Source organism: Dryobates pubescens, chromosome 10 (assembly GCF_014839835.1).
Source record: "Dryobates pubescens isolate bDryPub1 chromosome 10, bDryPub1.pri, whole genome shotgun sequence".
NCBI classification, from domain to species: Eukaryota; Metazoa; Chordata; class Aves; order Piciformes; family Picidae; genus Dryobates; species Dryobates pubescens.
In genome coordinates this window covers 9,088,496-9,102,957 of record NC_071621.1, presented here as the reverse complement: position 1 = coordinate 9,102,957, position 14,462 = coordinate 9,088,496, and the positions used below count along the sequence as shown (strand labels likewise).

Below are 14,462 nucleotides of genomic sequence, written 5' to 3'. Positions count from 1 at the left end.
GATGTTGTTCTATTAAAAGACACAGGATACTGCGCATTTATTTCTCATGACTTACCATTGGGCTACTGAATGCAGTGTGCTTTGAGAGTATGCTTGCTCTTTTTGCTTCAGCTCTGCTACCTGTGCGCCGGTGGGTTTTGGTACTCTGGCTTCTGTGGATTACTTTGATGCTCTGATGGCTGCAGATACTATCACGCTGGGACAGAGTTCCTCCTTTTGGGGCTGCCTCGTCTTCCTCAGAATCAGGCTCTTGGTACATTGCCAAGCGTTTGGCTATCAGCAAAAATACAGCGGGAGAAATGTGTATATTAAACATGGCTGAGAAGGAGGAAAAGGGACATGGTGACTTTAAGTGATCCAATTTTAACATTATACTGTGCTTTCACAGTGAGAATGAATGATTCCATTATTAACGGATAACAAAGTCTAGTCTTAATAGAACGGTAGTATCTAACAGAGGATGCAGATAACAGAATTAGGAATGTAATGCAATGCATTACACTCTCTCTGAAGGGCAGTTAGACTCTGTGGTAATTCAGTGCACTTCTGAAGACTATTCTACACCTCAGTCTGATCACAGTATCACACTATCACAGTGTCACCAAGGTTGGAAGAGAGCTCAAAGATCATCAAGTCCAACATGTCACCACAGACCTCATGACTAGACCATGGCACCAAGAGCCACGTCCAATCCCCTCTTGAACCCCTCCAGGGATGGTGACTCCACCACCTCCCTGGGCAGTCCATTCCAATGATGAATGACTCACTCAGTGAAGAACTTTCTCCTCACCTCGAGTCTAAACTTCCCCTGGTGCAGCTTGAGACTGTGTCCTCTTGTTCTGGTGCTGGTTGCCTGAGAGAAGAGACCAACTCTCTCCTGGCTACAACCACTCTTCAGGTAGTTCTAGACAGCAATGAGGTCTCCCCTGAGCATCCTCTTCTCCAGGCTAAGCAAGCCCAGCTCCCTCAGCCTCTCCTCATAGGGCTTGTGCTCAAGGCCTCTCACCAGCCTCGTTGCCCTCCTCTGGATATGTTCAAGTGTCTCGATGTCCTTCTTAAACTGAGGGGCCCAGAACTGGACACAGGACTCAAGGTGTGGCCTAACCAATGCAGAGTACAGGGGCACAATGACCTCCCTGCTCCTGCTGGCCACACTATTCTTGATACAGGCCAGGATGCCATTGGCCTTCTTGGTCACCTGGGCACACTGCTGGCTCATGTTTATGCAGCTGTTAATCATCACGCCCAGGTCCCTTTCTGTTTTGCAGCTCTCCAGCCACTCCAACCCCAGCCTGTAGCTCTGCATGGGGTTGTTGTGGCCAATGTGCAGAACCCAGCACTTGGATTTGTTGAATGCCATCCTGTTGTACTCTGCCCATCTGTCCAGTCACTCGAAGTCCCTCTGCAGAGCCCTTCTGCCCTCTAACAGATCAACAACTGCTCCCAACTTGGTGTCATCTGCAAATTTGCTGATGACTGACTCAATGCCCTCATCCAGATCATCAATGAAGATATGAAAGAGGATGAGGCCCAGCATGGATCCCTGGGGGACACCACTAGTGTCTGGCTGCCAGCTGGATGTGGCACCATTCACCACCACTCTCTGGGCTCAGCCCTCCAGCCAGTTCCTAACCCAGCACAGAGTGCTGCTGTCCAAGTCACGAGCTGACAGCTTAGACAGCAGTTTACTGTGGAGGATGGTATCAAAGGCCTTGCTGAAGTCCAGGTAGACTACATCCACATCCTTCCCCACGTCCACCAGGCAGGTCACCTGATCATAGAAGGAGATCAGGTTGGAGAGGCAGGACCTGCCCTTCCTAAATCCATTTTGGCTGGACCTGAGCCCTTGGCCATCCTTCAGGTGTGCAGTTATTGCCATCAAGATAATCTGTTCCATCACTTTCCCTAGCACTGAGGTCAGGCTGACTGGCCTGGAGTTTCCAGGTTCCTCCATCCGACCCTTCTTGTGGATGGGCACCACATTGGCCAGCTTCCAGTCATCTGGGACCTCTCCGGTGAGCCAGGACTGGAGGAAAATGATGGAGAGTGGCTTGACAGCTCATCTGCCAGCTCTCTCAGCACCCTAGGATGGATCCCATCTGGTCCCATGGACTTGTGAGTGTCCAAATGGCTCAGCAGGTCCCGAACTAATTCCTCATGGATTGCTGGGGCAATACACTGCTCCCTGACCCCATCACCCAGATCTGGAGGCCACTTGTCCTGAACTCCTCCTGCCTTACAGTTAAAGATTGAGGCAAAGAAGGTATTCAGGACCTCAGCCTTTTCCTCATCTTCAGTCACAGTGTTCCCCTCCAGGTCCAATAAGGAGTGGAGGTTCTTCTTGCCCTTCTTTTTAGTGTTAATATATTTGTAAAAATGCTTTTTATTATCTTTCACAGAGGTGGCCAGCTTCAGTTCTAACTGGGCTTTTGCCTCTCTAATTTTTATCCTGCATAACCTAACAGCACCTTTAAATGTATCAGGAGAAGCCTTCCCCTCCTTCCAAAGGTGATACAGCCTCTTTTTTCCCCTTAATTCCTCCAGGAGCTGCTTGCCCATCCAGGCCAGTCACCTTCCCCGCTGGCTCATCTTTCGGCACGTGGGAACTGCCAGTTCCTGTGCCTTCAAGAGCTCCTGTTTGAAGTAGGTCCAACCCTCCTGGACCCCTCGGTTCTTGAGGGCTGTTACCCAGGGAACTTTGCGAATAAGTTTCTTAAAGAGGCTGAAGTTTGCCCTCCGGAAGTCCAAGGTGAAGGTTCTGTTGGTGCTCCTCCCTATCTCCCTGCATATTGAAAACTTCACTATCTCGTGGTCACTGCACCCTAGGCAGCTTCCCACCATCACATCTCCCACCAGCCCTTCTCTGTTGGAGAACAGCAGGTCAAGCAGAGCCTGACCCCTGGTAGGCTCACTTAACAGCTGCATCAGGAAGCTGTCCTCCATGCGCTCGAGGAAATCAAACAGATGATTTGGTCTTCATTGGCAGTCTGAGAAGGAAATAGACAATCCAGTAAACTTTATTCTCCTTTCCAACAGAATACGGAAATTTAATAGGAAATATTTCCCAGCAAAAATGTTACATCTACCTAGTACCAATTAACTAACACCTGAAGTGTACTCAGAAGAAAAAACCTACAGAGCATTATTGTCCTTGCTTTATAAATAGTGATGACATACAGGCAGCTTAGAAGCCTCACTCAAGGACGCAGGAATGCAAACCTAGGTTCTCAACTCCTGCCCTTGTGATAAAACTATCCTGGAGTTCATCCCTTTCTCTCTTAACAGCATGATAGGCAGGACAATGAGGCATGCAGTATCAAAATCAGGGTACCCTCACCTGCTGCAACACTTGTTTCTATCACATTTTGGGGCCATGAGAAATACTTAGTGCACACGGAAGGAAAGAGTTGTTCTAAATTGTATATTTTAGATTAATGATTCCTCAGCATCCAACTATGACAATTAATGTTAGAAACCAACCCTGGCAGTTTTATACACAGAACTTAGAAAAGATTTACCCATATCAGAAAAGAAACAGAAAGAAGCCATGAACAGCTATGAATTCACCCCCTGTAATGACAGTCTCCATTTACCTTTATCTGATGTGTAACATATTTCTCCATTCCTAAAGACAACAGGCATTTAATAATTTGGGTGATTCCTTATGCAGCCACATGCCACTTAAACAGATATCTGTTTGTTCTTTCTTTAGGTATTCATGGAAGGACTTTTCATTATTCTCTCAAAATAATCCACACAATCCAGATACACAGCACAAGCCACATACTTCTGGCTTGGCTTTGTTTTGGTTCTCTGGTGTAACAAGTTCAAATTTCCTAATATCAAGTGCTAAATCACTAGCAAGTAAGTTAATTATTCAGACTTTTTGTTTTTCTTTCAAAATACTTCCTAAGAAAAATTGTGCATTGCATATACTGAGTTTGGCATGGGATCACTTTTTACCAGCTAGCTTTAAGATCAAAGAAAACACCTTCCTTGCCATCCACTGCAATTTTCAAACATGTTTTAGCTGTCAGAAAGCAGTTGGAGGAGTTGAAATCAGACCACACACAGTACATGGTGATAGATCAGTATCATATATTGGAAGTTTTTTCAACTCCATTTGGAACATGCATAGGGCTCCTTCTGAACTGTGGGACCTGAGAGAGCTTCCCAGTCCTGGCTGTGAATGCTCACCTGGTTGTTTTTCCAACTGCATGCCCAGGTATGTGACACCCTGCACTACACTCTGGCTCCTGCTGAAGAAAATTTAGGTCATAGAGGTTGAAAGGGCCATAGTGTGTTTGGAGACACAGAGACTGCAGGGCACACTGCAGATCACTTCTGCCCCACAGCTCAAATGCAGCCCTGAGGAGGCTGTAGACGAACTGTGGATGTCTGAGGGATCTCCTTCACTGGCATTATTTGGTGTGATTCATGCTTCTTTGTATTATGTGGTGGGAAAGAGGTTGAGCAATGGCACATATAGCTGCTCCTTAAAGCCACAGAGGTGCAAATAGAAGGGTACAGCACAGCTGCCTTCTCCTTTCAGTGTGTTGTAGGTTAAATGTTGTACCATAGAGATGGAAGTCCTCCCGGAAGGGTGGAAAGTATGTCCCAAGCGAGAGGCACTGAATAACGTAATGAGCTATTCCCTTCCTCTTCCTGCATATTCTGTATTTAAGAAGCAGAACTTCTGGTCAGCTCTCTCTTGGCTCTTGCTTTTGCGTTGTAGCATGGTGGGGAGAGCCTTACTGGTGGCTGGGTGCTGTTTTCTGCCGCATAGTGGGGCCTAGTCCATCAGGAGCCTGGTCCACTGCTGATTCCTTACTACCTTTTGTACTTTGTTTACTTTTGTAGCTATTACTAACTTCCAGTTCTGTGCAAGTGTTTTTATTTACTCCTTTGGGGTAAATACACATTCTGTCTTGAGCTGGAAGCTCAAACCAGGACACAGTATCTACTTTGTCCTTTGATTCACCTGACAGAACCTAGAAGACAGCTCAAAAAATTAGGTGGGTCACTGGTCAACTTGGTCCTTCTGTTGCATGGTAATGAGTTGCATGGAAATGACGTTCACCTCACCTGGACAGTCTGCTTCCTGCAACTTGTTGCATTGCTTTGAGAGAGCACAGTTCTAATCTGTCCCATCACTCTACCCTACTAATTCCCTCTTTCTTCTGCTCTGTAAGCCTCTGTGCCTTTTCCCAATATAAGTGTAGATCCCCATACTATTAATTAATTAATTAATTCAATTAATTAATTAATTGATTGAATTAATTAATTAATTAATTAATTCAATTGATCACAGATTTATCTATATTAGAAGCAGTTCACAGTCCCAAAGTGATTTGCAGAGTGTCATAAGCACTGATCCATACCCTTGTTTGGGATATGAGCCAGGCTTGCTCTCTGCTTCTCCTAGGCATCCCTGTCTCCTTCCAGAAGAAACCCAGGCATGCAAGAAAGGAAGAGGCTATAGAGATATCACAGTGATATCACTTTAAGAGATATCACTTTAAGAGGATGCCTCAAGTACTAGACTGGATCCGCACACTGAAATACTTCTGTTCTTCTTTGCACTGGGTGTACACTTTGGAATGAGACCTGGACAGCAGTGCCCCAGACTGATAGCATAAGGCCTACCTTAATTATCTTCTGCAGGCTCCTATATACATGCTGCAAACCCTAAGTCAAAAAAGCCTTGCTGAAGACAACACATCAATAAGGTTTTCTGCATGTTAACAAAGTTCAAAACTTAAATCATAAGAAGCATATTTTTGTACTTCATTTTCACTAAGCCTCTTAGCAGTAAATCCAGTCGTAAGGAAGATGTTGCAACCTGTAGACACTCAGTCTCTCTCAGGAAAAGCATTAAAAAAGCTTGAATTTGGGATAAAAGCTAAGATTCCTTGACAAAAGGACTGGCTGCAATCATCCTTTTCTGCTTTGCAAAATGTACTACCTGGTTAGTTCAACTCTGTTCTGAGCAGAGGTTATAAAAAGAAAAAGAGATGTTTTCTTTAATAATCCTACCTAGTTCAAGCTTCTGCTCTGAAAATACTCCTTGAAATACCTACTTCAAAGATCCTGAACTGATTCTAATCTTATTCCATGCCAAGATCTCTGTGGCTAAGCACAGGATGCATTTCATGCAGAATACATAGTTATACTCACATACCATATCTCTGTATTCCTCCTTGTTCTTTCTTACACCTAAAAATACTTTGTTTATTCAACATAGCAAAAGTTCTTTCTTATTGCAGCACTCAGCTTATTTATCAGTAGTGTATCAGTAGCACAGTCCTTTCTAGTCTGTGCAATGCCAGCTATCTCTTGCTCTCTACACAGGTTTACTTTGTAGCACATTCATTTAATTTTTCCTGCTGCTGAGAAAAAGGGAAAGTAGATACAAGACTAGAATGTCATTTAGACAAGTCAAATGAGAATTTTTTAAATACAAATGGTGTTATTTCAGTTTATACCAAGGTAAGCGTGGTATAAAAAAACAGCCCTTGGCACATTTCAGCATTTTCTCAAGTGCAGTTTTACATACTATGCTGCAAGAATTAAGAAGTTTGAAGAAATAATAAAATCCAGTTCAATCATTATATTATGGCTAAGGTTCACAATGCTTCAGCTGTGCGAAGCGTGCTTCTTTGGGAACACACTATTCTTTCCACCCACTCAGCTCTCTTCAACTCAGAACCTTTTCCTGTGAACATTATAACCTGAGAGACATTGTTATGGGATGCTTTTCAGTTTCAGCACTGAAAATGGATGGCCTTGATCTTTTGTCTGATAGAGAGGTTTTTATTAAGGGCAAAGACACAAACAACTTTGAGAAATGCAGCAATATAATTAACAAAAGTCAGATTTCACTATCCTCTATTTAATTTTATATTTATGGCACAAAGAAACAATAATTAATACTCCAAGAACTCTCTTTCATCTTTCAGAAGAAAACAGTAAGATATAACTAAAAATACTGTAGTAGATCATCAGTATTTTAAGGGACAATCTTTTATTTTAAAAACACTTTAATTTATTTTTTTGGGGTTTTGCTTGGTTTTGTTCTACCTTCCATGCTACCTGTGTTCTATGATGCATCATCCATTTTGCAGGCTGATAGAGACAGTGTTTCTTCCATAGCCAGATGATCCCCTAACCAGTGAAGTGGGATCAGGAAACTCTAAAGAACTTCCCTTCGAGCAGAATAAAACTGCAGACCCCGTAAACCAGAGTAATTCAGATGTCAGTGTGTGGGCCCTGATTTCACCAAGGGATAATTCCATTTCACTCCAAATCATTGAATAAGGCTGTTACTGAACTACCAAGAAGCAAATCTAGATGTGCAGTACTTACTTACACCACCATGCCACCTTATTTCCTTTATTTTATGAGTGCAAGCTTATTTCACTTTGAAGTGCACTCTAGTGTTTATGTAAGGAGTCAGTCAAGCAGCTAGCATGCTATAAATTTGTACAAGTGTGCTAGCATAATTGTAACTTGATTTACTTTGCAAGTCCTTTCCCATAAGGACAAGTCAGGAGGTAAGAAACACCAAGATTTTCCTTCCTTTCCCCTCTTGGTATCCCCAGGGGTTTATAAAGAATAACCGTAAATCCTTCATTAAGAACTCTTTACTCCACTTATAAATAGAGATCATTCCTAATTTTCTGGAGATTTCCAGAGCAATTTTGAGTGTTAAGTATTTGTTTAGAAAAAGGTATTATCTGTTTCTAAATATCATAGAATGGCTCAGGTTGGATGTGACCTCAGGGATCATCTACTCCAACCTCCCTACCAAAGGCAGGGATGCCTCTCAAGTACACTTGTCTGGCCTCGAGCACTCCCAGAGAGGAGACATCCACAGCCTGCCTGGGCAGCTTATTCCAGAGTCCCACCACCCTCATACTAAAGAGTATCTTCCTAAAATCCAGTCTAAATAGGAATTATTCTGTCTTCCATAGGATTTAAAGTGGGGCACCTCTAATGTCCTGAGTTCTACATCTGTTGGCACTGGTTCTCTCTTCAGATACCAATTAATTTTTTTCAAAATGCAATTAATCAATGTAAAGAGAAACTGCAAACAAGCTACCAGTGTCTGAAGCATCCAGCACTGCTAAAGGTTTTGATCTTTCTGCAGAAAGCCTAAATGAACCAGCCTGACTTCTGGAGTGTCAAATTTTGTAAAGATGGCAGGTATTATATCCCTTTGGAAACAGCAGCTGCAATTACAGAATAAGTTCTCTTGGTTTGCATGCTTTTTAATTTATTTATTTTTTTAATAAATATAATTATCCAATGTGGATAATTAATCAATTAATTTTCCAATGTGCAGTCCATGTTCTCTTGACCCAGGAAACTACAGGCCAGTCATCCACACCTCCATCTCTAGAAAGATGGTGGAACAGCTTGTTTGGGGTGTCCTCTCAAAGCATGTAGAGAAAAAGAAGGTTATCAGAAGGTTGTCTATCTTGACTTCAGCAAGGCTTTTGACACTGTCTCACTCAGCATCCTCACAGGTAGGCTTAGGAATTGTGGCTTAGATGAATGCACAGTGACATAGATTGGAAACTGGCTGAAAGAGCTCAGAGGGCTGTGGTCAGTGACACAGTATCTAGTTGGAGGTCTGTTCCCTGGGGTTCACAGCTGGGTCCAGTCCTGTTCAATATATTCACCAACAACCTGGATGGAGGGACAGAGTGTACCCTCAGCAAGTTTGCTGATGACACAAAACTGGCAGAGGCAGCTGACACACCAGAAGGCTGTGCTGCCATCCAGTGTGACCTGGACAAGCTGGAGAGTTGGGCAGAGTATCGTTATGAAGTTCTACAAGGGCAAGTGTAGGGTACTGCACCTAGGGAGGATTAACCCCATGTATCAGTACAAGTTGGTGGATGACCTGCTAGGAAGCAGCTCTGTGGAAAAAGACCTGGAAGTCCTGGAGGACAACAGGATAACCATGAGCCAGCAATGTGTCCTTGTGTCCAAAAAGGCAAATGGAATCCAGGGGTGTATCAAGAAGGGTGTGGCAAGCAGGTCAAGGGAGGTTCTCCTCCCCCTCTACTCTGCCCTGGTGAGGCTTTATCTGGAGTGCTGTGTCCAGTTCTCGGCACCCCAGTACAAAAAGGGAACTGCTTGAGAGGGTACAGCAAAGGGCTACAAAGAGAATTAGGGAACTAGAACGTCTGTCTGATGAAGAAAGGCTGAGGCACTTGCAGCTTTTTAGCTAAAGAAGAGAAAACTGAGGGGGGATCTTATCAATGGTTATAGATATGTAAAGGGTGGGTCTTAGGAGGAGGGGGCCACTCTTTTTTCAGTGGTGCCCAGTGACAGGACAAAAGGTAACAGTCACAACCTTGAATGTAGGAAGTTTCATCTAAAAGTGGAGAAGAACTTCTTTGAGGGTGGTGGAGCACTGTAACAGGCTGGCAAGACAGGTGGTGGATTCTTCCCCTCTGGACTCATTCAGAACCTTCCTGGATGCTGTACCATACAACCGGCTCTTATGCAAACCTGTTCTGGCAGGGACGTTGGACTAGACAATCTTCAGATGTCCCTTCCAACCCCTATAAATCTGTGGTTCATGACTATATAAAAAAAGAATAAGAAAGTTCTACTAAAAAGGAGCCCCCAAAATAAGAAACTTTAAAAAAAAATGCACTTTCTTGTGAGAAGTAAAAAATAACTTAAAAAAGAATGCAGAAAGAAGCTCCTTGTTTCTCAGGTTCTGCAATTAAGAAACTCTGTTAGGCAAGAGAAAATCACTGAGGTTTTCATCATCTGCCTTCACCCCCATAGAATTCTGTTATTCTTATGCTGTATATAGTTTTTCTTCACAGTTGTTTAAAGAAGGAAAAGGAATGCAAAGAATGAAAAACTCAACATTTTCAGATATTTATGGTTGTATTCATGGAAATTCAACTCATGTTTTGTCAAAAGTTCCATACAATGGGTGGCTAAAAACCACATATCATACAGCATAGGCAAGAGCGTGATTAATTCAGCATTTAGAAAACAAATAGGACAAATATTGGGCCAAGAGCATTTGCTTGTAGCTATGTCATGTAACAAGTTTCAGAAGCACAGTCAGCTTTTGGGCACCTACTATCTCTGGGGTTGGCAGGCAGACTAGGGGCATGTCTAGTTCCAAGAGTTCTTAGAAGCTGGCTACTAGCCTGAAAAGGAAGAGCTATGGTATGATAACATAGTTTTACATACAGGGAGACAATTAAATGTTTTGGTTTGCTTTGTTTTGGTTTGGTTTAGTGCAAACATTCTTTTGGGCTAGAAGGAAGAATAATTCCAGGATTTAAGCAAAGTAGAGTGCCAATGGGCAATCCACAAATGTCCAGCATATTCATGAAAGGAACAATCATTCTTCCACTGAGAGCAGTCCATGACATACTTTGCACCTGAATTAACAATCAACACTCTGCAAATGAAGACACAGATTCAAGAACAGAGGTCACACAGACATGAGATGGGAATTCTCTTCACCTATAGTTAGAATTCTAAACCACAGAGAAATGGGCAAGTATTAGATATCAAGCATATGTGTCTAAAACAGATCTGATGAATTGCATACCACAAATGCTTAATTTTCTCCTGTAACTGTAAAATCACTAGATGACTACCTTCTACACAAACATCTAGAAGCTAGTAATAAAAATTCCATCCCTTACAACTTGGTCTCCACAGGACCCAAATGAGCAACATGAATTTCTGTAGTTTGATCCTGATCAGCACATAATCCATCACCAAAATATTACATGTGATATCAACAGTGATGAATATTTGGTAGAGCTTGCATCATAGAACTGTTGCTAAATACACTTACACTTTCCCTCACAGTCTTCACATGTGTTCCTGGATTCCTCTTTGGTGCAAAGATCTCACATAGCAGCATCCATGAGTAATATTTTGAATAACCACTAGTTGCCTGAAAGAGTCTGTCCCACACTGGTGCAATTTATTGCCCTGTATTATTTATGTTCTTGTCACCTCTTGTCTAGACTAAAACAATGCAATACTCCTGGGGATAGCGCCATCACCATCACAAGAAACTTAAAGCTAACAGAGAATTCTGGAGTAAAATATTTTCTCCAGAAAGTTAATGAAAACTTCCCCTTGTTCCAAATACTACTAAAAAAAAAAAAAAAGGAAACAAAAAAAAGAAGCCTCTGTGATGAAAACCCTGATTAATACATTCATGTCTGATGCAAACCTGAACTTCCCTCACAATCATAAAGCTCACCTTTCACAGGGGGAATTCACGCGGCTTTGTGAGACAGATTTCCACAGAAAATAATAACACTCCCACCACGCAAGAAAAAGACCAGTCCTAACACAGTGTAGGGCATGCCTTTTAAGTAGCCCCTAAACCCAAACAAATTGTTTACTGCATGCATTGGGAGAGCAAGAAGGGGAAACACCAAGCTACACAAAAGGAAAGCTACACACACTGCTTAATGCACTAGTGGAAGGAACTTGTGTATGATGATGACAAATGCAGTACAATGATCCCTGTAGAATGGGATAATTGCTAATAAAGTTGAAGGAGTTTTAGAGAAAATTTTTGAAGGCTCTGCACAATCTGTTCATTGAGTAATTAACAGATATGCAGCCATAATAGATTATACAGAAAAAAACGCTTTGACAGAAAATTAAAGTACTAAAGTAAGAAGATTTCAGACCTTAATCTGCCACTGTAGGCATAACTTTTCTTCTCTCTGTGCTTGTATGGCTGAGCCACAGAATATAGGGCTTCTAGATGACTTCAGAGGAAAATTTCCCAGAAATTTTTAGCATGGGAAAAAAGCATGTTACATCTTAGCCCTGTTCTTGGATATGGCTGAATGGAGCTGTTCTGATTGAATTTTCACTCCCATAATACATGCCTGAGGCAAACATCTGGCATGGAAAACTTGAACCAAATAGCTAAAGTTCTGTAAAACTATCCATAACCAAAGCCAGGATCTTATTATGAGACGAGTAAAGCAACTGGAATAGCAGGCACTGCTACTCAGACACAGTAGAATAACAAACTTAGGCCAAAGAGCTCAGAACAAGGACATTTCCATCCTAAGCTTTCTGCTTTCACAGTAGAAAATTACAGTAGAAAATTATCTTCACTTTTGAATCTTGACCTGTGTACAGCAATTTTAAATTCACTTCATCTAAAGTACTAGTTTGAGTTTGACTTCAAGTAAGAAACCACTATACTTGAAAAATCAGATAAACTAAGAAAGACTCAGATCGTCTTTGGAACAGGTAAGAAAAACCAGACACATTTACTTGGTTTTCTGGCATATATGGCAGCCTCAGATCACTTGCCAAAGTAAAGAATTTACAATTTTCTGATTCACAAAATCTTCAGCAAAAATTGAGGTGCAGAGCAGGATGCCATCAGATATAACATATGCTCCAGAACTTCAGAGGGGAATTCAGATACTCTGGTATAAGATATAGAAGAGCAGCTGAAAAATCATTTGCAGGCACAAAGCAATGAAATGGTTGATGCACTCCCCTAAACCCAGGAAGAGCTGTGACAGACATTTTACTATATCTAACAAGAAGACTTCACCGTACTAAATACAAGACATTGTTAGAAAATCAGACTGGACAATAGAGCTAATTAACACCTGAATGAAGAATAGTTTTTTTTTGTCATTAATCCTGATTATAGGGGGGAAAATCAATATAAATTATCACCATTTATATCTAGAATGACAGCGAAAGACTTTTCTTTTTTTTCCCTGTAGAGGAGAAAAAAATAAGAAAAAAATTACGGTGTATAAGGTATTGTGTATAAATTCTGTGCCAATTTAAAAATTCTATTTGTCAGAAATTTTATATTGACTGAATTTACATGAAACCCCAGACATAACCATCTGGGAAATGAATCAGTGAAAAAAAGAAACAGTTTATGTATTTATGTGGCACTTCTGTTCTGTGAAATTAATTTTGCTGTCATTAACATTTATACCGTAATCTGAAATCGTAAAAGGAAAGTATGAGCGAACTTTAGATTTCTGTTAAATACATCACATTTGAAGAAGAAAGATCTGAAACTCAATATTGAAGGTCAGGAGCCTTACTTTAGCCTACATATTAGGTGATGATATAAAGCTCATAAAAATACTTCTTCTGTGCTGTTTTAGTTAGCAGTACCACCACCATTCTTGCAAAGAACATTCTACCCTCTGAAATTAGTACAAGCAAGCAAATGATCAGTGGCAAGGAAGAAGAAAAAAAGAACAAGTGTCACAACCAAAATTACAAGTCCAGAAATGTACTCTTAATTTTAACCCACACTACAGAGGTAGGAAGTCACAGCTTCACCCTGTTTAAGTTCTTTCTGTAACACTGGGATAATAACACTTCCCAAGCACCTAGTTTCATGAAAAAGTGTTTTAAATGTAGGGCCTCAGTAATACTTTAAAGTAGGAGAAAAAAGAACAATCCTTGCATGATCCAAAACTTCAAAATAACTTTTCACAATTCTGAACCTTATGAACTCTCCAAAGCATTGTTTTAGAAATTTCCAGTCTACTTCAGTTATTTCTCTTGTCCTGTAACTTATTTGTAAAACAAACTTCTATAGCGGTTAGTGAGAAAGCATTCTAATCATTGATCTTTATAAATTACGCAGATCAAGAAACTTTTTTTTGGTGTGTGTGAATACAATACTATAGCTATTTTCCTGCATATAGACAGAGTATGGTTTGAAGAGTTAAGATGTATTACGTCAAAAATGCTAACAACCAAATATTAAGTAACATGAATCAGAAACAAATCACAAAACAGGAAATCTGTCCATAATTTTAAAAGGGTGATGGGAAGACACAGAGCTGACAACCCTCATTCTCTTGAGACAAAGCAATATGTTTTAGGGTTTCAGGAATCTGATACTTGGGGACACCCTAACAACTGCAGCATTCATACAACACTGAAGGTACCTTAACACAGACACCTGTCACACAGGAACACTTCAAAGAATCTGACAAAGGGAAGCTGGACTAGAAGAATCACAGAATCACCAAGGTTGGAAGAGACCTCTAAGATCAAGTCCAACCCGTCAACACAGACCTTATGACTAAACCATGGCACCAAGAGCCATGTCCAGTCGCCCCTTAAACACCTCCAGGGATGGTGACTCCACCACCTCCCTGGCTAACAACTCTCTGTGAAGAACTTTCTCCTCACCTCAAGCCTAAACTTCCCCTGGCACAGCTTGAGACTGTGTCCTCTTATTCTGGTGCTGGTTGCCTGGAAGAAGAGACCATGTAGCTCTGCATGGGGTTGTTGTGGCCAAAGTGCAGCACCCGGCACTTGGATTTGTTAAATGTCATCTTGTTGGACTCTGCCCATCTGTCCAGCTGGTCAAGGTCCCTCTGCAGAGCCCTTCTACCCTCCAGCAGATCAACACCTGCCCCTAGCTTGGTGTCGTCCGA

At 41.6% G+C, this 14,462-nt stretch overlaps 1 protein-coding gene across 1 annotated transcript in view; it reads right to left on the bottom strand.

Annotated features, from left to right (window-relative positions):
- ATP10A (ATPase phospholipid transporting 10A (putative)) overlaps nucleotides 1–14,462 on the bottom strand; it is a 134,141-nt gene that overhangs the window by 31,779 nt on the left and 87,900 nt on the right. The window contains exon 8 of the mRNA XM_009900153.2: nucleotides 56–273. Coding sequence (XP_009898455.2) covers nucleotides 56–273 — 218 coding nt within the window. The remainder of the gene's footprint in view (nucleotides 1–55; nucleotides 274–14,462) is intronic.